This window comes from Engystomops pustulosus, chromosome 4, assembly GCF_040894005.1.
Source record: "Engystomops pustulosus chromosome 4, aEngPut4.maternal, whole genome shotgun sequence".
Classification (NCBI taxonomy): Eukaryota; Metazoa; Chordata; class Amphibia; order Anura; family Leptodactylidae; genus Engystomops; species Engystomops pustulosus.
Genome location: NC_092414.1, coordinates 4,754,583 through 4,777,988, shown reverse-complemented (window position 1 = coordinate 4,777,988; position 23,406 = coordinate 4,754,583). Strand labels below are relative to the sequence as shown.

At 53.8% G+C, this 23,406-nt stretch overlaps 1 protein-coding gene across 6 annotated transcripts in view; it reads left to right on the top strand.

Annotated features, from left to right (window-relative positions):
• The window catches only part of ATP6V0A4 (ATPase H+ transporting V0 subunit a4), a 41,900-nt gene that overhangs the window by 7,122 nt on the left and 11,372 nt on the right, over positions 1-23,406 (top strand). For 2 of the 6 annotated variants that reach the window (XM_072144841.1, XM_072144840.1), the window contains exons 3-10: positions 6,872-6,996; positions 8,161-8,239; positions 10,731-10,828; positions 12,369-12,494; positions 12,589-12,686; positions 19,565-19,691; positions 21,274-21,356; positions 21,786-21,879. In XM_072144841.1, the coding sequence (XP_072000942.1) occupies positions 6,880-6,996; positions 8,161-8,239; positions 10,731-10,828; positions 12,369-12,494; positions 12,589-12,686; positions 19,565-19,691; positions 21,274-21,356; positions 21,786-21,879 (822 nt within the window). In that variant the 5' untranslated portion in view covers positions 6,872-6,879. Of the gene's footprint in view, positions 1-5,631; positions 5,977-6,025; positions 6,165-6,871; positions 6,997-8,160; positions 8,240-10,730; positions 10,829-12,368; positions 12,495-12,588; positions 12,687-19,564; positions 19,692-21,273; positions 21,357-21,785; positions 21,880-23,406 lie in introns of those variants that run through there. The other 4 variants (XM_072144838.1, XM_072144844.1, XM_072144839.1 and 1 more) reach the window with 4 other exon arrangements.

Sequence of the window (23,406 nt, the reverse complement as noted above, 5' to 3'; positions counted from 1 at the left end):
CGCTGGGAGCATTGGTGACACTGGGAGCGCTGGTGACACTGGGAGCGCTGGTGACACTGGGAGCGCTGGTGACACTGGGAGCATTGGGGACGCTGGGAGCGCTGGTGACACTGGGAGCATTGGGGACACTGGGTGCATTGGGGACACTGGGAGCATTGGGGACACTGGGAGCACTGGAGACACTGGGAGCACTGGAGACACTGGGAGCGCTGGGGACACTGGGAGCACTGGAGACACTGGGAGCGCTGGGGACACTGGGAGCGCTGGTGACACTGGGAGCGCTGGTGACACTGGGAGCATTGGGGACACTGGGAGCGCTGGGGGCACTGGGGACACTGGGAGCATTGGGGACACTGGGAGCGCTGGGGACGCTGGGAGCACTGGAGACGCTGGGAGCGCTGGGGACACTGGGAGCATTGGTGACACTGGGAGCGCTGGGGACACTGGGAGCATTGGGGGCACTGGAGACACTGGGAGCACTGGTGACACTGGGAGCGCTGGTGACACTGGGAGCGCTGGTGACACTGGGAGCATTGGGGGCACTGGGAGCACTGGTGACACTGGGAGCATTGGGGGCACTGGTGACACTGGGAGCACTGGTGACACTGGGAGCGCTGGGGACCCTGGGAACATTGGGGACACTGAGAGCATTGGGATCGCTGGGAGCATTGGTGACACTGGGAGCGCTGGAGACGCTGGGAGCATTGGTGACACTGGGGACACTGGGAGTGCTGGAGTCGCTGGGGACACTGGGAGCATTGGTGACACTGGGGACACTGGGAGTGCTGGAGACGCTGGGGACACTGGGAGCGCTGGGGACACTGGGAGCGCTGGGGACGCTGGGAGCGCTGGGGACGCTGGGAGCGCTGGAGACGCTGGGAGCGCTGGGGACACTGGTAGCGCTGGGGACACTAGGAGCGCTGTAGACGCTGGGAGCATTGGTGACACTGGGGACACTGGGAGCGCTGGGGACACTGGGAGCGCTGGAGACACTGGGAGCATTGGGGACACTGGGAGCGCTGGGGACACTAGGAGCGCTGGAGACGCTGGGAGCATTGGTGACACTGGGGACACTGGGAGCGCTGGGGACACTGGGAGCGCTGGGGACACTGGGAGCGCTGGGGACACTAGGAGCGCTGGAGACGCTGGGAGCATTGGTGACACTGGGGACACTGGGAGCGCTGGGGACACTGGGAGCGCTGGGGACACTGGGAGCATTGGGGACACTGGGAGCGCTGGGGACACTAGGAGCGCTGGAGACGCTGGGAGCATTGGTGACACTGGGGACACTGGGAGCGCTGGGGACACTGGGAGCGCTGGGGACACTGGGAGCATTGGGGACACTGGGAGCGCTGGAGACGCTGGGAGCATTGGTGACACTGGGGACACTGGGAGCGCTGGGGACACTGGGAGCGCTGGGGACACTGGGAGCGCTGGGGACACTGGGAGCATTGGAAACACTGGGAGCATTGGGGACACTGGGAGCGCTGGGGACACTGGGAGCGCTGGGGACACTGGGAGCGCTGGGGACACTGGGAGCACTGGGAGCATTGGGGACACTGGGAGCATTGGGGACACTGGGAGCGCTGGGGACACGGAGCATTGGGGACACTGGGGACACTGGGAGCATTGGGGACACTGGGAGCGCTGGGGACACTGGGAGCATTGGTGACACTGGGGACACTGGGAGCGCTGGGGACACTGGGAGCGCTGGGGACACTGGGAGCGCTGGGGACACTGGGAGCGCTGGGGACACTGGGAGCGCTGGAGACGCTGGGAGCATTGGGGACACTGGGAGCGCTGGGGACACTGGGAGCGCTGGGGACACTGGGAGCGCTGGGAGCATTGGGGACACTGGGAGCGCTGGGGACACTGGGAGCGCTGGGGACACTGGGAGCATTGGGGACACTGGGAGCATTGGGGACACGGAGCATTGGGGACACTGGGGACACTGGGAGCATTGGGGACACTGGGAGCGCTGGTGACACTGGGAGCGCTGGTGACACTGGGAGCATTGGGGACACTGGGAGCATTGGTGACACTGGGAGCATTGGGGACACTGGGAGCACTGGAGACACTGGGAGCGCTGGGGACACTGGGAGCGCTGGGGACACTGGGAGCGCTGGGGACACTGGGAGCGCTGGGGACACTGGGAGCATTGGGGACACTGGGAGCATTGGTGACACTGGGAGCGCTGGGGACACTGGGAGCGCTGGAGACACTGGGAGCGCTGGAGACGCTGGGGACACTGGGGGCGCTGGGGACACTGGGAGAGCTGGGGACACTGGGAGCATTGGTGACACTAGGGACACTGGGAGCGCTGGGGACACTGGGTGCACTGGGAGCGCTGGGGACACTGGGAGCGCTGGGGACACTGGGAGCGCTGGGGACACTGGGAGCGCTGGGGACACTGGAGGGGCTGGTGACACTGGGGACACTGGGAGCATTGGGGACACTGGGATCGCTGGGGACACTAGGAGCGCTGGAGACGCTGGGAGCATTGGTGACACTGGGGACACTGGGAGCGCTGGGGACACTGGGAGCATTGGGGACACTGGGAGCGCTGGAGACGCTGGGAGCATTGGTGACACTGGGGACACTGGGAGCGCTGGGGACACTGGGAGCGCTGGGGACACTGGGAGCGCTGGGGACACTGGGAGCACTGGGAGCATTGGGGACACTGGGAGCATTGGGGACACGGAGCATTGGGGACACGGAGCATTGGGGACACTGGGAGCGCTGGGGACACTGGGAGCATTGGGGACACTGGGAGCATTGGTGACACTGGGAGCATTGGTGACACGGAGCGCTGGTGACACTGGGAGCATTGGGGACACTGGGAGCGCTGGGGACACTGGGAGCATTGGGGACACTGGGAGCACTGAAGACACTGGGAGCATTGGTGACACTGGGAGCGCTGGAGACACTGGGAGCATTGGTGACACTGGGAGCATTGGTGACACTGGGAGCATTGGGGACACTGGGAGCGCTGGTGACACTGGGAGCTTTGGTGACACTGGGAGCATTGGTGACACGGAGCGCTGGTGACACTGGGAGCTTTGGTGACACTGGGAGCGCTGGGGACACTGGGAGCATTGGGGACACTGGGAGCGCTGGGGACACTGGGTGCATTGGGGACACTGGGAACGCTGGGGACACTGGGAGCGCTGGGGACACTGGGAGCGCTGGGGACGCTGGGGACACTGGGAGCGCTGGGGACACTGGGAGCGCTGGGGACACTGGGAGCGCTGGGGACACTGGGAGCGCTGGGGACACTGGGTGCACTGGGGACACTGGGAGCGCTGGAGACACTGGGAGCGCTGGGGACACTGGGAGCGCTGGGGACACTGGTTACACTGGGGACACTGGGAGCATTGGGGACACTGGGAGCATTGGGGACACTGGGAGCATTGGGGACACTGGGAGCATTGGGGACACGGGGACACTGGGAGCATTGGGGACACTGGGAGCATTGGGGACACTGGGAGCGCTGGAGACACTGGGAGCACTGGTTACACTGGGGACACTGGGAGCGCTGGGGACACTGGGTGCATTGGGGACACTGGGAGCGCTGGAGACACTGGGAGCGCTGGGGACACTGGGAGCGCTGGGGACACTGGGTGCATTGGGGACGCTGGGAGCGCTGGGGACACTGGGAGCATTGGGGACGCTGGGAGCGCTGGGGACACTTGGAGCGCTGGGAACGCTGGTGACACTGGGGACACTGGGAGCGCTGGGAACGCTGGTGACACTGGGGACACTGGGAGCATTGGGGACACTGGTGATGCTGGGAGCGCTGGGGACACTGGTTACCCTGTGAACATTGGGGACACTGGGGACACTGGGAGAGCTGGTTACACTGGGGACACTGGGAGCATTGGGGACACTGGGAGCATTGGGCCACTGGGAGCGCTGGGGACACTGGGAGCATTGGGGACACTGGGGACACTGGGAGAGCTGGTTACACTGGGAGCATTGGGGACACTGGGAGCATTGGGCCACTGGGAGCGCTGGTGACACTGGGGACACTGGGAGCATTGGGGACACTGGGAGCACTGGTGACACTGGGGACACTGGGAGCATTGGGGACACTGGGAGCATTGGGGACACTGGGAGCATTGGGCCACTGGGAGCGCTGGTGACACTGGGGACACTGGGAGCATTGGGGACACTGGGAGCATTGGGGACACTGGGAGCGCTGGTGACACTGGGGACACTGGGAGCATTGGGGACACTGGGAGCGCTGGTGACACTGGGGACACTGGGAGCATTGGGGACACTGGGAGCATTGGGCCACTGGGAGCGCTGGTGACACTGGGGACACTGGGAGCATTGGGGACACTGGGAGCGCTGGGGACACTGGGAGCATTGGGGACACTGGGAGCGCTGGTTACACTGGGGACACTGGGAGCGCTGGTGACACTGGGGACACTGGTACAGTCACCCTGGAGCCAGCTGGAGGGGCCCGGGGCCACCACTCACCAGTTCTCTGTTTCCATAACATGAGAAGGTGACCCCCTGCTGTGTACACAACACCAGGGAGTGTTATAAGTTATTACAGAGCGGGGGCGGGGCCTGGAGGAGCCTACACTGACTCACAGGATGCTGGGGGTTGTAGTCTCAGCTCATACTCATATATTTAACCCCTTGACTCCAGTGTCCAGCTCTAGTGTGTGTATATGTAGCCGCTGCATTAAAGGGCCGTTTATTTATTGATCGCTATGGGATGGGTGATTTATATCCTATGTTGGGGGTCCCCCACGTTCTGTGACCCCTGCTCCCACTTCCCAAGCTGGTGACGTCACATGATCTACATCTCTTAAAGGGACATTCCTGTACTCATCAGTAGCATGTTATTAGGGTCCAGACACCTATGACCCGAAAGCTGATCATTTCCATGACACATGATGTACATCACTTCACCGATACTAATCTATTGTTAGGAGCAATCAGACCCCCCGAGGTTACTTGTCTAGAAATACAGTAAACCAAAAATGTCAGACAGTTTAAATAGTTCCAAATGTTGTGTAATAAATTACACAATATTTGGACCCTTTTTCCAGCTTTCTGGTGCACATCATATTACGTACTTAAAGGGGTTGTCCAGAGGTTTAAAAAACATGGCTGCCTCTCTCTCCTCATCATCGGTGGTATTAAGCTCCAATCATCACTGTACATCTGAGCTGCAGTACCGGCACAGACCATGGCTCAGGGGTGGCGCTGTTTTTGGTAGAAAGCGACCATGTTTTTTTAACCTCTGAACATCCCCTTTAAGCACCCATACAGATGCATACACACAGGGGAGCAAAAACCTGAAAAACATGAATCAAAAAGGACAAAAGGGGTTAAGTGAATGTGCACGTCCTATGGGGCTATGAGACCCCTGTGCTTATTGGTCGGGACCCCCACTCAACAAATATTGATTCTGGAATTCCCCTTTAAGGGGGCGGCGCTGCTTTATCATCACTTCCATTTTTTGTTTCTGTTGCTGATTTTTATTTTAAAAAAAAATCCGGAAATCCCCAGAAAATAATACGGAAACGTACAAAGTGTTAAGTTATTTTGGGTTTGTGGTCCCCGAGGGGTTAAGTGGCGTCCGGGCGGCTCCGCATACCTGCCATGTTATTACCTATAACTCTGCTGTGCTGCCACAACACACTCAGCTCTGCAGAGCCGGAGCCGGACCGATGCTGCTCAGTGCAGATCCCAGGGGGAGGCGGCATCAACACACAGCACCAAAACCTCTGCACTGGACAGGTGACCCCAGAGAGAAGAGGAGCCACAACAGGTGAGGTCACAGCTCAGGAAGCAAGTAACAAACACACAGCACCAAAACCTCTGCACTGGACAGGTGACCCCAGAGAGAAGAGGAGCCGCATCAGGTGAGTCCACAGCTCAGGAAGCAAGTAACAAACACACAGCACCAAAACCTCTGCACTGGACAGGTGACCCCAGAGAGAAGAGGAGCCACAACAGGTGAGTCCACAGCTCAGGAAGCAAGTAACAAACACACAGCACCAAAACCTCTGCACTAGACAGGTGACCCCAGAGAGAAGAGGAGCCGCAACAGGTGAGGTCACAGCTCAGGAAGCAAGTAACAAACACACAGCACCAAAACCTCTGCACTAGACAGGTGACCCCAGAGAGAAGAGGAGCCGCAACAGGTGAGGTCACAGCTCAGGAAGCAAGTACATCTCACAGCTGAGGGTTTGTTACAGCCACAAAGTTACTTTCTACCTGATGCATGTTACCTTCACTGACACATTGTAACAGGACAGGAGGAGAATTTGTGTTGTAGATACATTTAGCTCACAGAGAATTGTCTGAACTGATACACTGGAGCAAACCGTCAGCTGTGTGAGGTCTCCTAGCAGGTGAATCTGATTGCTACAGTCTTCTTATAGATTTCACTGTGTATTCCGCCTCTCTGATTGCTGTCAGTGAATGGTGAATCTGCCCAGTCTCGCAGCTGACAATTTGGTACAGTAGCATGTAATGTAGGCTGATACAGTGTAACAAACTATCAGCGCTGAAGAGACAGTGTGCTCCTGTTTGTCAAGACTGCTACATAGGAGCAAAGCTTCAGCTGTGTAAGTTGAATTGGTTAAAGACAGATGAGTTTGTTAGCGCCGCTGCTGTGGTTTGTTCACAGAGGATGGACTAGACTGATACATTGGAGCAGACCCTCAGCTGTATGAGCTGGATGAGGTCAGGACAGATTACCCGCACTGATACATTGTAACAAACTCTCCGGACAAGAAGGAGATTTGTGCCTCTTCTGTGTTTATTTCACTGAGGATTGATCCACTGAAACAGACCCTCAGCTGTACAAGTGTGATGGATTCAGGATAACCCCCATCATCTCTTGCAGGTCGCAGGATGGGGTCGCTATTCCGCAGCGAGGAGATGTGCCTGACGCAGCTGATCCTGCAGGTGGAGGCCGGGTACAGCTGCATCGCCGAGCTCGGGGAGCTGGGACTGGTGCAATTCAGAGATGTGAGTGCCGGAGCAATAGTCTGCAGGGAGGAGAGGGAGCAATAGTCTGCATGTCATAGAAGAGTCGGGGGAAAATAATCTGCAGGGGTGGAGAGGAAGCAATAGTCTGCAGGGTGGGGAGGGAGCAATAGTCTGCATGTCATAGAGGAGGCAGGGGAAATAATCTGCAGGGTGGAGAGGGAGCAATAGTCTGCATGTCATAGAGGAGTCAGGGGAAAATAATCTGCAGGGGTGGAGAGGAAGCAATAGTCTGCAGGGTGGGGAGGGAGCAATAGTCTGCATGTCATAGAAGAGGCAGGGGAAATAATCTGCAGGGTGGAGAGGAAGCAATAGTCTGCAGGGTGGGGAGGGAGCAATAGTCTGCAGGGTGGAGAGGGAGCAATAGTCTGCATGTCATAGAGGAGTCAGGGGAAATAATCTGCAGGGATGGAGAGGGAGCAATAGTCTGCAGGGTGGAGAGGGAGCAATAGTCTGCAGGGTGGAGAGGGAGCAATAGTCTGCAGGGTGGAGAGGGAGCAATAGTCTGCATGTCATAGAGGAGTCAGGGGAAATAATCTGCAGGGATGGAGAGGGAGCAATAGTCTGCAGGGTGGAGAGGGAGTAATAGTCTGCATGTCATATAGGAGTCAGGGGAAATAATCTGAAGGGATGGAGAGGGAGCAATAGTCTGCAGGGTGGAGAGGGAGCAATAGTCTGCAGGGTGGAGAGGGAGCAATAGTCTGCATGTCATAGAAGAGTCAGGGGAAATAACCTGCAGGGGTGGAGAGGGAGCAATAGTCTGCATGTCATAGAAGAGTCAGGGGAAATAATCTGCAGGGATATCACTAAGCATTGGTCAGGAGGTAAGGTGTGATGTTCTGCTGAGTGGTCAGAGATGTAAGAGCAATGCTCTGCAGATCAAAGGCACTGTAGTAATGTTCTGCAGAGAAGTCTGTGATGTAATAATCTGCATGGTATAAGTCCGTATGTTTATGTTAGGAGGTAGCGGTGCAATGTTCTGCAGAGAGGGCAGTGGTGTAATAATCTGCAGATGTTTCAGGAGCGAAGATCTGTAATAAGCTGCGGGGTATATCACTTTGTATCTTACAGGAGGGAGCGATGTTCTGCAGATATGATGTATAATAATGTTATTACATGATTAACCCTTTCCCATCTGTATTGCAGCTGAATTTGAATGTGAATAATTTCCAACGGAGGTTCGTTAACGAGGTCCGGCGCTGCGAGGGGATGGAGCGGATCCTGCGTGAGTACCGGGCCAGGACTAACATAGCAAGGGGGAGGTGCCAGTCCTCACACTGCTGTGCTCTGTGCTCTCTGCAGCCAGTGTTATGTATTGTCCCTGGAGAGATGTGTAATCAGACCTCACACTGCTGTGCTCTGTGCCCTCTGCAGCCAGTGTTATGTATTGTGCCTGGAGAGATGTGTAATCAGACCTCACACTGCTGTGCTCTGTGCTCTCTGCAGCCAGTGTTATGTATTGTCCCTGGAGAGATGTGTAATCATACCTCACACTGCTGTGCTCTGTGCTCTCTGCAGCCAGTGTCATGTACTGTCCCTGGAGAGATGTGTAATCAGACCTCACACTGCTGTGCTCTGTGCTCTCTGCAGCCAGTGTTATGTACTGTCCCTGGAGAGATGTGTAATCAGACCTCACACTGCTGTGCTCTGTGCTCTCTGCAGCCAGTGTCATGTACTGTCCCTGGAGAGATGTGTAATCAGACCTCACACTGCTGTGCTCTGTGCTCTCTGCAGCCAGTGTTATGTATTGTCCCTGGAGAGATGTGTAATCATACATCACACTGCTGTGCTCTGTGCCCTCTGCAGCCAGTGTTATGTACTGTCCCTGGAGAGATGTGTAATCAGACCTCACACTGCTGTGCTCTGTGCTCTCTGCAGCCAGTGTTATGTACTGTCCCTGGAGAGATGTGTAATCAGACCTCACACTGCTGTGCTCTGTGCTCTCTGCAGCCAGTGTTATGTATTGTCCCTGGAGAGATGTGTAATCAGACCTCACACTGCTGTGCTCTGTGCTCTCTGCAGCCAGTGTTATGTACTGTCCCTGGAGAGATGTGTAATCAGACATCACACTGCTGTGCTCTCTGCTCTCTGCAGCCAGTGTTATGTATTGTCCCTGGAAAGATGTGTAATCAGACCTCACACTGCTGTGCTCTGTGCTCTCTGCAGCCAGTGTTATGTATTGTCCTGGAAAGATGTGTAATCCTACCTCACACTGCTGTGCTCTGTGCTCTCTGCAGCCAGTGTTATGTACTGTCCCTGGAGAGATGTGTAATCAGACCTCACACTGCTGTGCTCTGTGCTCTCTGCAGCCAGTGTTATGTACTGTCCCTGGAGAGATGTGTAATCAGACCTCACACTGCTGTGCTCTGTGCTCTCTGCAGCCAGTGTTATGTATTGTCCCTGGGGAGATGTGTAATCAGACCTCACACTGCTGTGCTCTGTGCTCTCTGCAGCCAGTGTTATGTATTGTCCCTGGAGAGATGTGTAATCAGACCTCACACTGCTGTGCTCTGTGCTCTCTGCAGCCAGTGTTATGTATTGTCCCTGGAGAGATGTGTAATCAGACCTCACACTGCTGTGCTCTGTGCTCTTTGCAGCCAGTGTTATGTATTGTCCCTGGAGAGATGTGTAATCAGACCTCACACTGCTGTGCTCTGTGCTCTCTGCAGCCAGTGTTATGTATTGTCCCTGGAGAGATGTGTAATCAGACCTCACACTGCTGTGCTCTGTGCTCTCTGCAGCCAGTGTTATGTATTGTCCCTGGAGAGATGTGTAATCAGACCTCACACTGCTGTGCTCTGTGCTCTCTGCAGCCAGTGTTATGTATTGTCCCTGGAGAGATGTGTAATCAGACCTCACACTGCTGTGCTCTGTGCTCTCTGCAGCCAGTGTTATGTATTGTACCTGGAGAGATGTGTAATCAGACCTCACACTGCTGTGCTCTCTGCAGCCAGTGTTATGTATTATCCCTGGAGAGATGTGTAATCAGACCTCACACTGCTGTGCTCTGTGCTCTCTGCAGCCAGTGTTATGTATTGTCCCTGGAGAGATGTGTAATCAGACCTCACACTGCTGGGCTCTGTGCTCTCTGCAGCCAGTGTTATGTATTGTCCCTGGAGAGATGTGTAATCAGACCTCACACTGCTGTGCTCTGTGCTCTCTGCAGCCAGTGTTATGTATTGTCCCTGGAGAGATGTGTAATCAGACCTCACACTGCTGTACTCTGTGCTCTCTGCAGCCAGTGTTATGTATTGTCCCTGGAGAGATGTGTAATCAGACCTCACACTGCTGTGCTCTGTGCTCTCTGCAGCCAGTGTTATGTATTGTCCCTGGAGAGATGTGTAATCAGACCTCACACTGCTGTGCTCTGTGCTCTCTGCAGCCAGTGTTATGTATTGTCCCTGGAGAGATGTGTAATCAGACCTCACACTGCTGTGCTCTGTGCTCTCTGCAGCCAGTGTTATGTATTGTCCCTGGAGAGATGTGTAATCAGACCTCACACTGCTGTGCTCTGTGCTCTCTGCAGCCAGTGTTATGTACTGTCCCTGGAGAGATGTGTAATCAGACCTCACACTGCTGTGCTCTGTGCTCTCTGCAGCCAGTGTTATGTATTGTCCCTGGAGAGATGTGTAATCAGACCTCACACTGCTGTGCTCTGTGCTCTCTGCAGCCAGTGTTCTGTATGTATGAGGAAAAGATCTTCTCTTGTTTCTTAGGATTTTTGGAGTGTGAAATGCAGAACGACAAGATAATAGTGAGAAACCCCGAGAAATCCCCCCAAACACCACTGCCCCGAGAGATGATAGACCTGGAGGTAAGTACAGCATAGAGGGGCGGGGCTGACCACCTCTCACACAGGATATACAGGCAGGGGGCGGGGCTGACCACCTCTCACACAGGATATACAGGCAGGGGGCGGGGCTGTGACTACCTCTCACACAGGATATACAGGCAGGGGGCGGGGCTGTGACTACCTCTCACACAGGATATACAGGCAGGGGGCGGGGCTGTGACTACCTCTCACACAGGATATACAGGCAGGGGGCGGGGCTGTGACTACCTCTCACACAGGATATACAGACAGGGGGCGGGGCTGTGACTACTATCACACAGGATATACAGGCAGGGGGCGGGGCTGTGACTACCTCTCACACAGGATATACAGACAGGGGGCGGGGCTGTGACTACTATCACACAGGATATAGAGGCAGGGGGCGGGGCTGTGACTACCTCTCACACAGGATATACAGGCAGTGGGCGGGGCTGTGACTACTATCACACAGGATATACAGGCAGGGGGCGGGGCTGTGACTACCTCTCACACAGGATATACAGACAGGGGGCGGGGCTGTGACTACTATCACACAGGATATAGAGGCAGGGGGCGGGGCTGTGACTACCTATCACACAGGATATACAGGCAGGGGGCGGGGCTGTGACTACTATCACACAGGATATACAGACAGGGGGAGGGGCTGTGACTACCATCACACAGGATGTACAGGCAGGGGGCGGGGATGTGACTACCATCACACAGGATATACAGGCAGGGGGCGGGGCTGTGACTACCTCTCACACAGGATATACAGGCAGGGGGCGGGGCTGTGACTACCTCTCACACAGGATATACAGGCAGGGGGCAGGGCTGTGACTACCTCTCACACAGGATATACAGGCAGGGGGCGGGGCTGTGACTACCTCTCACACAGGATATACAGACAGGGGGCGGGGCTGTGACTACCTCTCACACAGGATATACAGGCAGGGGGCGGGGCTGTGACTACCTCTCACAGGATATACAGGCAGGGGGCGGGGCTGTGACTACCTCTCACACAGGATATACAGGCAGGGGGCGGGCTGTGACTACCTCTCACATAGGATATACAGGCAGGGGGCGGGGCTGTGACTACCTCTCACACAGGATATACAGGCAGGGGGCGGGGCTGTGACTACCTCTCACACAGGATATACAGGCAGGGGGCGGTGCTGTTACTACCTCTCACACAGGATATACAGGCAGGGGGCGGGGCTGTGACTACCTCTCACAGGATATACAGGCAGGGGGCGGGGCTGTGACTACCTCTCACACAGGATATACAGGCAGGGGGCGGGGCTGTGACTACCTCTCACACTGGATATACAGGCAGGGGGCGGGGCTGTGACTACCTCTCACAGGATATACAGGCAGGGGGCGGGGCTGTGACTACCTCTCACACAGGATACACAGGCAGGGGGCGGGGCTGTGACTACCTCTCACACAGGATATACAGGCAGGGGGCGGGGCTGTGACTACCTCTCACACAGGATACACAGGCAGGGGGCGGGGCTGTGACTCCCTCTCTTCCGTGTTACAGACGGGGCTGGAGAAGCTGGAGGGGGAGCTGCAGGAGGTGAATGGGAACCAGCAGACGCTGAAGCAGAACTTCCTGGAGCTGACCGAGCTCAAGCATCTCCTGAAGAAGACCCAGGATTTCTTTGAGGTTTGTTGTGGGAGGGGGCGTGGCCTCTGTGGTCACATGACCTCATTTCTTGCAGTTTTCTCCGTATTTTGATGATTTTGCTCCTTTCCCTCAGGCGGAAGCGAATCTCCCGGATGAATTCTTCAATGAAGACACAAGCAGCCTCCTGGAGCTCCGCACCGTGCCCACCGCCGCCGCCGCAGGGAAGCTGGGGTACTGCACGTCTCTAGTCACCTCCAGAGCTGCAGTTACATCTCATACTCCAGTCACCTCCAGGGCTGCAGTTACATCTCATACTCTAGTCACATCTCATACTCCAGTCACATCCAGAGCTGCAGTTACATCTCATACTCTAGTCACATGTCATACTCCAGTCACATCCAGAGCTGCAGTTACATCTCATACTCTAGTCACATCTCATACTCCAGTCACATCCAGAGGTGCAGTTACATCTCATACTCTAGTCACATCTCATACTCTAGTCACATCTCATACTCCAGTCACTTCTCATACTCTAGTCACATCTCATACTCTAGTCACATCTCATACTCCAGTCACATCCAGAGCTACAGTTACATCTCATACTCCAGTCACTTCTCATACTCCAGTCACATCCACAGCTGCAGTTACATCTCATACTCCAGTCACATCCAGAGCTACAGTTACATCTCATACTCCAGTCACATCTCATACTCCAGTCACATCCAGAGCTGCAGTTACATCTCATACTCTAGTCACATCTCATACTCCAGTCACATCTCATACTCCAGTCACATCCAGAGCTGCAGTTACATCTCATACTCCAGTCACATCCAGAGCTGCAGTTACATCTCATACTCTAGTCACATCTCATACTCCAGTCACATCCAGAGCTGCAGTTACATCTCATACTCTAGTCACATCTCATACTCCAGTCACATCCAGAGCTGCAGTTACATCTCATACTCTAGTCACATCTCATAGTCCAGTCACATCCAGAGCTGCAGTTACATCTCATACTCCAGTCACCTCCAGAGCTGCAGTTACATCTCATACTCCAGTCACATCTCATACTCCAGTCACATCTCATACTCCAGTCACATCCAGAGCTACAGTTACATCTCATACTCCAGTCACATCTCATACTCCAGTCACATCTCATAGTCCAGTCACATCCAGAGCTGCAGTTACATCTCATACTCCAGTCACCTCCAGAGCTGCAGTTACATCTCATACTCCAGTCACATCTCATACTCCAGTCACATCTCATACTCCAGTCACATCCAGAGCTGCAGTTACATCTCATACTCTAGTCACATCTCATACTCCAGTCACCTCCAGAGCTGCAGTTACATCTCATACTCTAGTCACATCTCATACTCCAGTCACATCCAGAGCTGCAGTTACATCTCATACTCCAGTCACATCTCATACTCCAGTCACATCCAGAGCTGCAGTTACATCTCATACTCTAGTCACATCTCATACTCCAGTCACATCCAGAGCTGCAGTTACATCTCATATTCTAGTCACATCTCATACTCCAGTCACATCCAGAGGTGCAGTTACATCTCATACTCTAGTCACATCTCATACTCCAGTCACATCCAGAGCTACAGTTACATCTCATACTCTAGTCACATCCAGAGGTGCAGTTACATCTCATACTCCAGTCACATCTCATACTCCAGTCACATCCAGAGCTATAGTTACATCTCATACTCCAGTCACATCCAGAGGTGCAGTTACATCTCATACTCCAGTCACATCTCATACTCCAGTCACATCCAGAGCTACAGTTACATCTCATACTCCAGTCACATCTCATACTCCAGTCACATCCAGAGCTGCAGTTACATCTCATACTCCAGTCACATCCAGAGCTGCAGTTACATCTCATACTCTAGTCACATCTCATACTCCAGTCACATCCAGAGCTACAGTTACATCTCATACTCCAGTCACATCTCATACTCCAGTCACATCCAGAGCTGCAGTTACATCTCATACTCTAGTCACATCTCATACTCCAGTCACATCCAGAGCTGCAGTTACATCTCATACTCTAGTCACATCTCATACTCCAGTCACATCCAGAGCTGCAGTTACATCTCATACTCCAGTCACATCTCATACTCCAGTCACATCCAGAGCTGCAGTTACATCTCATACTCTAGTCACATCTCATAGTCCAGTCACATCCAGAGCTGCAGTTACATCTCATACTCTAGTCACATCTCATACTCCAGTCACATCCAGAGCTGCAGTTACATCTCATACTCTAGTCACATCTCATACTCCAGTCACATCCAGAGCTACAGTTACATCTCATACTCCAGTCACATCTCATACTCCAGTCACATCCAGAGCTACAGTTACATCTCATACTCCAGTCACATCCAGAGCTACAGTTACATCTCATTCTCCAGTCACATCTCATACTCCAGTCACATCCAGAGCTGCAGTTACATCTCATATTCTAGTCACATCTCATACTCCAGTCACATCCAGAGCTGCAGTTACATCTCATACTCTAGTCACATCTCATACTCCAGTCACATCCAGAGCTGCAGTTACATCTCATACTCCAGTCACATCTCATACTCCAGTCACATCCAGAGCTGCAGTTACATCTCATACTCTAGTCACATCTCATACTCCAGTCACATCCAGAGCTACAGTTACATCTCATACTCCAGTCACATCTCATACTCCAGTCACATCCAGAGCTGCAGTTACATCTCATACTCTAGTCACATCTCATACTCCAGTCACATCCAGAGCTATAGTTACATCTCATACTCCAGTCACATCTCATACTCCAGTCACATCCAGAGCTGCAGTTACATCTCATACTCTAGTCACATCTCATACTCCAGTCACATCTCATACTCCAGTCACATCTCATACTCCAGTCACATCTCATACTCCAGTCACATCCAGAGCTGCAGTTACAACTCATACTCTAGTCACATCTCATACTCCAGTCACATCCAGAGCTGCAGTTACATCTCATACTCTAGTCACATGTCATACTCCAGTCACATCCAGAGCTGCAGTCACATCTCATACTCCAGTCACATCTCATACTCCAGTCACATCTCATACTCCAGTCACATCTCATACTCTAGTCACATCTCATACTCCAGTCACATCCAGAGGTGCAGTTACATCTCATACTCCAGTCACATCTCATACTCCAGTCACCTCCAGAGCTGCAGTTACATCTCATACTCCAGTCACATCCAGAGCTACAGTTACATCTCATACTCCAGTCACATCTCATACTCCAGTCACATCCAGAGCTGCAGTTACATCTCATACTCTAGTCACATCTCATACTCCAGTCACATCCAGAGCTGCAGTTACATCTCATACTCTAGTCACATGTCATACTCCAGTCACCTCCAGAGCTGCAGTTACATCTCATACTCCAGTCACCTCCAGAGCTGCAGTTACATCTCATACTCCAGTCACCTCCAGGGCTGCAGTTACATCTCATACTCCAGTCACCTCCAGGGCTGCAGTTACATCTCCTGCTCCAGTCACCTCCAGAGCTGCAGTTACATCTCATACTCCAGTCACCTCCAGAGCTGCAGTTACATCTCATACTCCAGTTACATCTCATACTCCAGTCACCTCCAGAGCTGCAGTTAGATCTCATACTCCAGTCACCTCCAGAGCTGCAGTTACATCTCATACTCCAGTCACCTCCAGAGCTGCAGTTACATCTCATACTCTAGTCACATCTCATACTCCAGTCACCTCCAGAGCTGCAGTTACATCTCATACTCCAGTCACCTCCAGAGCTGCAGTTACATCTCATACTCCAGTCACCTCCAGAGCTGCAGTTACATCTCATACTCCAGTCACCTCCAGAGCTGCAGTTACATCTCATACTCCAGTCACCTCCAGAGCTGCAGTTACATCTCATACTCCAGTCACCTCCAGAGCTGCAGTTACATCTCATACTCCAGTCACCTCCAGAGCTGCAGTTACATCTCATACTCCAGTCACCTCCAGAGCTGCAGTTACATCTCATACTCCAGTCACCTCCAGAGCTGCAGTTACATCTCATACTCTAGTCACATCTCATACTCCAGTCACCTCCAGAGCTGCAGTTACATCTCATACTCCAGTCACCTCCAGAGCTGCAGTTACATCTCATACTCCAGTCACATCCAGAGCTGCAGTTACATCTCATACTCCAGACACCTCCAGAGCTGCAGTTACATCTCATACTCCAGACACCTGCAGAGCTGCAGTTACATCTCATACTCCAGTCACCTCCAGAGCTGCAGTTACATCTCATACTCCAGTTACATCTCATACTCCAGTCACCTCCAGAGCTCCAGTCACATCTCATACTCCAGTCACCTCCAGAGCTCCAGTCACATCTCATACTCCAGTCACCTCCAGAGCTCCAGTCACATCTCATACTCCAGTCACCTCCAGAGCTCCAGTCACATCTCATACTCCAGTCACCCCCAGAGCTCCAGTCACATCTCATACTCCAGTCACCTCCAGAGCTGCAGTTACATCTCATACTCCAGTCACATCCAGAGCTGCAGTTACATCTCATACTCCAGACACCTCCAGAGCTGCAGTTACATCTCATACTCCAGACACCTGCAGAGCTGCAGTTACATCTCATACTCTAGACACCTCCAGAGCTGCAGTTACATCTCATACTCCAGTCACCTCCAGAGCTGCAGTTACATCTCATACTCCAGTCACCTCCAGAGCTGCAGTTACATCTCATACTCCAGTCACCTCCAGAGCTGCAGTTACATCTCATACTCCAGTCACCTCCAGAGCTGCAGTTACATCTCATACTCTAGTCACATCTCATACTCCAGTCACCTCCAGAGCTGCAGTTACATCTCATACTCCAGTCACCTCCAGAGCTGCAGTTACATCTCATACTCCAGTCACATCCAGAGCTGCAGTTACATCTCATACTCCAGACACCTCCAGAGCTGCAGTTACATCTCATACTCCAGACACCTGCAGAGCTGCAGTTACATCTCATACTCCAGTCACCTCCAGAGCTGCAGTTACATCTCATACTCCAGTTACATCTCATACTCCAGTCACCTCCAGAGCTCCAGTCACATCTCATACTCCAGTCACCTCCAGAGCTCCAGTCACATCTCATACTCCAGTCACCTCCAGAGCTGCAGTTACATCTCATACTCCAGTCACATCCAGAGCTGCAGTTACATCTCATACTCCAGACACCTCCAGAGCTGCAGTTACATCTCATACTCCAGACACCTGCAGAGTTGCAGTTACATCTCATACTCCAGTCACCTCCAGAGCTGCAGTTACATCTCATACTCCAGTCACCTCCAGAGCTGCAGTCACATCTCATACTCCAGTCACCTCCAGAGCTGCAGTTACATCTCCTGCTCCAGTCACATCCCATACTCCAGTCACCTCCAGAGCTGCAGTTACATCTCATACTCCAGTCACCTCCAGAGCTGCAGTTACATCTCATTCTCCAGTCACCTCCAGAGCTGCAGTTACATCTCATACTCCAGTCACCTCCAGAGCTGCAGTTACAACTCATACTCCAGTCACCTCCAGAGCTGCAGTTACATCTCATACTCCAGTCACCTCCAGAGCTGCAGTTACATCTCATACTCCAGTCACGTCCAGAGCTGCAGTTACATCTCATACTCAGTCACCTCCAGAGCTGCAGTTACATCTCATACTCCAGTCACCTCCAGAGCTGCAATTACATCTCATACTCCAGACACCTCCAGAGCTGCAGTTACATCTCATACTCCAGACACCTGCAGAGCTGCAGTTACATCTCATACTCCAGTCACCTCCAGAGCTGCAGTTACATCTCGTACTCCAGTCACCCCCAGAGCTGCAGTCCCCAGTTACATCTCATACTCCAGTCACATCTAGAGCTGCAGTCCCCAGTTACATCTTGAACTCCAGTCACATCCAGAGCTGCAGTCCCCAGTTACATCTCGTACTCCAGTCACCCCCAGAGCTACAGTCCCCAGTTACATCTCATACTCCAGTCACATCTAGAGCTGCAGTCCCCAGTTACATCTTGTACTCTAGTCACATCTAGAGCTGCAGTCCCCAGTTACATCTCGTACTCTAGTCACATCTAGAGCTGCAGTCCCCAGTTACATCTTGTACTCTAGTCACCCCCAGAGCTGCAGTCCCCAGTTACATCTCATACTCCAGTCACCCCCTGAGCTGCAGTCCCCAGTTACATCTTGTACTCCAGTCACCCCCAGAGCTGCAGTCCCCAGTTACATCTCGTACTCCAGTCACCCCCAGAGCTGCAGTCCCCAGTTACATCTTGTACTCCAGTCACCCCCAGAGCTGCAGTCCCCAGTTACATCTCATACTCCAGTCACATCCAGAGCTGCAGTCCCCAGTTACATCTTGTACTCCAGTCACATCCAGAGCTGCAGTCCCCAGTTACATCTCGTACTCCAGTCACCCCCAGAGCTGCAGTCCCCAGTTACATCTTGTACTCCAGTCATATCCAGAGCTGCAGTCCCCAGTTACATCTCGTACTCCAGTCACCCCCAGAGCTGCAGTCCCCAATTACATCTCATACTCCAGTCACATCTAGAGCTGCAGTCCCCAGTTACATCTTGTACTCCAGTCACATCCAGAGCTGCAGTCCCCAGTTACATCTCGTACTCCAGTCACCCCCAGAGCTGCAGTCCCCAGTTACATCTTGTACTCCAGTCACCCCCAGAGCTGCAGTCCCCAGTTACATCTCATACTCCAGTCACATCTAGAGCTGCAGTCCCCAGTTACATCTTGTACTCTAGTCACATCTAGAGCTGCAGTCCCCAGTTACATCTTGTACTCTAGTCACATCTAGAGCTGCAGTCCCCAGTTACATCTCGTACTCTAGTCACATCTAGAGCTGCAGTCCCCAGTTACATCTTGTACTCTAGTCACCCCCAGAGCTGCAATCCCCAGTTACATCTTGTACTCCAGTCACCCCCAGAGCTGCAGTCCCGTTACATCTTGTACTCCAGTCACCCCCAGAGCTGCAGTCCCCAGTTACATCTTGTACTCCAGTCACCCCCAGAGCTGCAGTCCCCTGACCTCCTGTCTCTCCGCAGGTTCACGGCCGGGGTGATCGGGAGGGAGCGGATGGCGTCATTCGAGCGGCTGCTGTGGAGGGTCTGCAGGGGGAACATCTACCTGAAGTACAGCGAGCTCGACACCTCCCTGGAGGACCCCGTCACGGTGAGACCTCGTGTCTGCTGCGGCACTACTGACCCGTCATGTCTGCTGCGGCACTACTGACCCCTCATGTCTGCTGCGGCACTACTGACCCGTCATGTCTGCTGCGGCACTACTGACCCGTCATGTCTGCTGCGGCACTACTGACCCGTCATGTCTGCTGCGGCACTACTGACCCGTCATGTCTGCTGCGGCACTACTGACCCCTCATGTCTGCTGCTGCGGCACTACTGACCCCTCATGTCTGCTGCGGCACTACTGACCCCTCATGTCTGCTGCGGCACTACTGACCCCTCATGTCTGCTGCTGCGGCACTACTGACCCCTCATGTCTGCTGCTGCGGCACTACTGACCCCTCATGTCTGCTGCTGCGGCACTACTGACCCCTCATGTCTGCTGCTGCTGCACTACTGACCCCTCATGTCTGCTGCTGCTGCACTACTGACCCCTCATGTCTGCTGCTGCGGCACTACTGACCCCTCATGTCTGCTGCTGCTGCACTACTGACCCCTCATGTCTGCTGCTGCGGCACTACTGACCCCTCATGTCTGCTGCTGCGGCACTACTGACCCCTCATGTCTGCTGCTGCGGCACTACTGACCCCTCATGTCTGCTGCTGCTGCACTACTGACCCCTCATGTCTGCTGCTGCTGCACTACTGACCCCTCATGTCTGCTGCTGCGGCACTACTGACCCCTCATGTCTGCTGCTGCTGCACTACTGACCCCTCATGTCTGCTGCTGCGGCACTACTGACCCCTCATGTCTGCTGCTGCTGCGGCACTACTGACCCCTCATGTCTGCTGCTGCTGCGGCACTACTGACCCCTCATGTCTGCTGCTGCTGCGGCACTACTGACCCCTCATGGCTGCTGCTGCTGCGGCACTACTGACCCCTCATGTCTGCTGCTGCTGCGGCACTACTGACCCCTCATGTCTGCTGCAGCGGCACTACTGACCCCTCATGTCTGCTGCAGCGGCACTACTGATCCCTCATGTCTGCTGCAGCGGCACTACTGATCCCTCATGTCTGCTGCTGCAGCACTACTCACCCCTCATGTCTGCTGCTGCACTACTCACCCCTCATGTCTGCTGCAGCACTACTGACCCCTCATGTCTGCTGCTGCGGCGCTACTGACCCCTCATGTCTGCTGCTGCAGCACTACTCACCCCTCACGTCTGCTGCTGCACTACTGACCCCTCACGTCTGCTGCAGCACTACTCACCCCTCACGTCTGCTGCAGCACTACTCACCCCTCACGTCTGCTGCAGCACTACTGACCCCTCACGTCTGCTGCTGCTGCTGCACTACTGACCCCTCATGTCTGCTGCTGCTGCACTACTGACCACTCATGTCTGCTGCAGCAGCACTACTGACCCCTCATGTCTGCTGCAGCAGCACTACTCACCCCTCATGTCTGCTGCTGCTGCACTACTGACCCCTCACGTCTGCTGCAGCACTGCTGCAGACTCGTGATGGCTGCTGCGGTGTCTGCAGACTCGTGATGGCTGCTGCGGTGTCTGCAGACTCTTGATTGCTGCTGCGGTGTCTGAGTGGTCACATGACTCTTCTCCCTTCTCCCGCAGAAAGAAGAAGTGAAGAAGAACGTGTTCATCATCTTCTACCAGGGGGATCAGCTCAAGCAGAAGATCAAGAAGATCTGTGAGGGGTGCGCTGCCGCCCCCTAGTGCTCACCCCTGTGTACTGCAGGCGCAATACAACCGCTTCATGGCAGGAAACTGGATGGAGTCTATCTAGTTCTTACAGCTGAGGTTCTGTTACAGTGTGTCAGCTCAGCTATTCATCTATCTATGTAAAGGTGAAGAAGGTGTAGGCAGCACTCCAAAAAAATTCCAACGGGTGAAGTGTATTGAAATAGTAGCGTGGTCTCCGCTGTGTCAATAAACTTCACCCTTTGGAATTTGGGATTTGTGGAGAGCTGCCGGCACCTTCCTCACATTCACTACTGGAGGATCTGACCCCCCGCCCCCCCCCCCCCCCCCCCCCCGTGCCTGCTGTATACAGGGAGTATATACCATAAAGTATATGATACATTCCGGGGTATTAACCCTCCGATGACTGATCTCCCATCTCTCAGGTTTAAAGCCACAGTCTATCCGTGTCCGGAGTCGGCAGCGGAGCGCAGGGACATGGCGGCCGATGTCAACACCAGGATCGAGGACCTGAATGCGGTGAGAAGGGGAGGGGCGGCCCCCCAATATCTAACCAGTCACCCCCAATACTACATAATCTGAGGTGGAAATTATTGTCCTCATACTGCGATTTCTTTTCTGCAGCTGTTATTATATTCAGGAATCAGACCTCACACTGCTGCGCTCTGTGCTCTCTGCAGCCAGTGTTATGTACTATCCCTGGAGAGATGTGTAATCAGACCTCACACTGCTGTGCTCTGTGCTCTCTGCAGCCAGTGTTATGTACTATCCCTGGAGAGATGTGTAATCAGACCTCACACTGCTGTGCTCTGTGCTCTCTACAGCCAGTGTTATGTATTGTCCCTGGAGAGATGTGTAATCAGACCTCACACTGCTGTGCTCTGTGCTCTCTGCAGCCAGTGTTATGTATTGTCCCTGGAGAGATGTGTAATCATACCTCACACTGCTGTGCTCTGTGCTCTCTGCAGCCAGTGTTATGTATTGTCCCTGGAGAGATGTGTAATCAGACCTCACACTGCTGTGCTCTGTGCTCTCTGCAGCCAGTGTTATGTATTGTCCCTGGAGAGATGTGTAATCAGACCTCACACTGCTGTACTCTGTGCTCTCTGCAGCCAGTGTTATGTATTGTCCCTGGAGAGATGTGTAATCAGACCTCACACTGCTGTGCTCTGTGCTCTCTGCAGCCAGTGTTATGTATTGTCCCTGGAGAGATGTGTAATCAGACCTCACACTGCTGTGCTCTGTGCTCTCTGCAGCCAGTGTTATGTACTGTCCCTGGAGAGATGTGTAATCAGACCTCACACTGCTGTGCTCTGTGCTCTCTGCAGCCAGTGTTATGTACTGTCCCTGGAGAGATGTGTAATCAGACCTCACACTGCTGTGCTCTGTGCTCTCTGCAGCCAGTGTTATGTATTGTCCCTGGAGAGATGTGTAATCAGACCTCACACTGCTGTGCTCTGTGCTCTCTGCAGCCAGTGTTATGTACTGTCCCTGGAGAGATGTGTAATCAGACCTCACACTGCTGTGCTCTGTGCTCTCTGCAGCCAGTGTTATGTACTGTCCCTGGAGAGATGTGTAATCAGACCTCACACTGCTGTGCTCTGTGCCCTCTGCAGCCAGTGTTATGTACTGTCCCTGGAGAGATGTGTAATCATACCTCACACTGCTGTGCTCTGTGCCCTCTGCACCCAGTGTTATGTATTGTCCCTGGAGAGATGTGTAATCAGACCTCACACTGCTGTGCTCTGTGCTCTCTGCAGCCAGTGTTATGTACTGTCCCTGGAGAGATGTGTAATCAGACCTCACACTGCTGTGCTCTGTGCTCTCTGCAGCCAGTGTTATGTATTGTCCCTGGAGAGATGTGTAATCAGACCTCACACTGCTGTGCTCTGTGCTCTCTGCAGCCAGTGTTATGTATTGTCCCTGGGGAGATGTGTAATCAGACCTCACACTGCTGTGCTCTGTGCTCTCTGCAGCCAGTGTTATGTATTGTCCCTGGAGAGATGTGTAATCATACCTCACACTGCTGTGCTCTGTGCTCTGTGC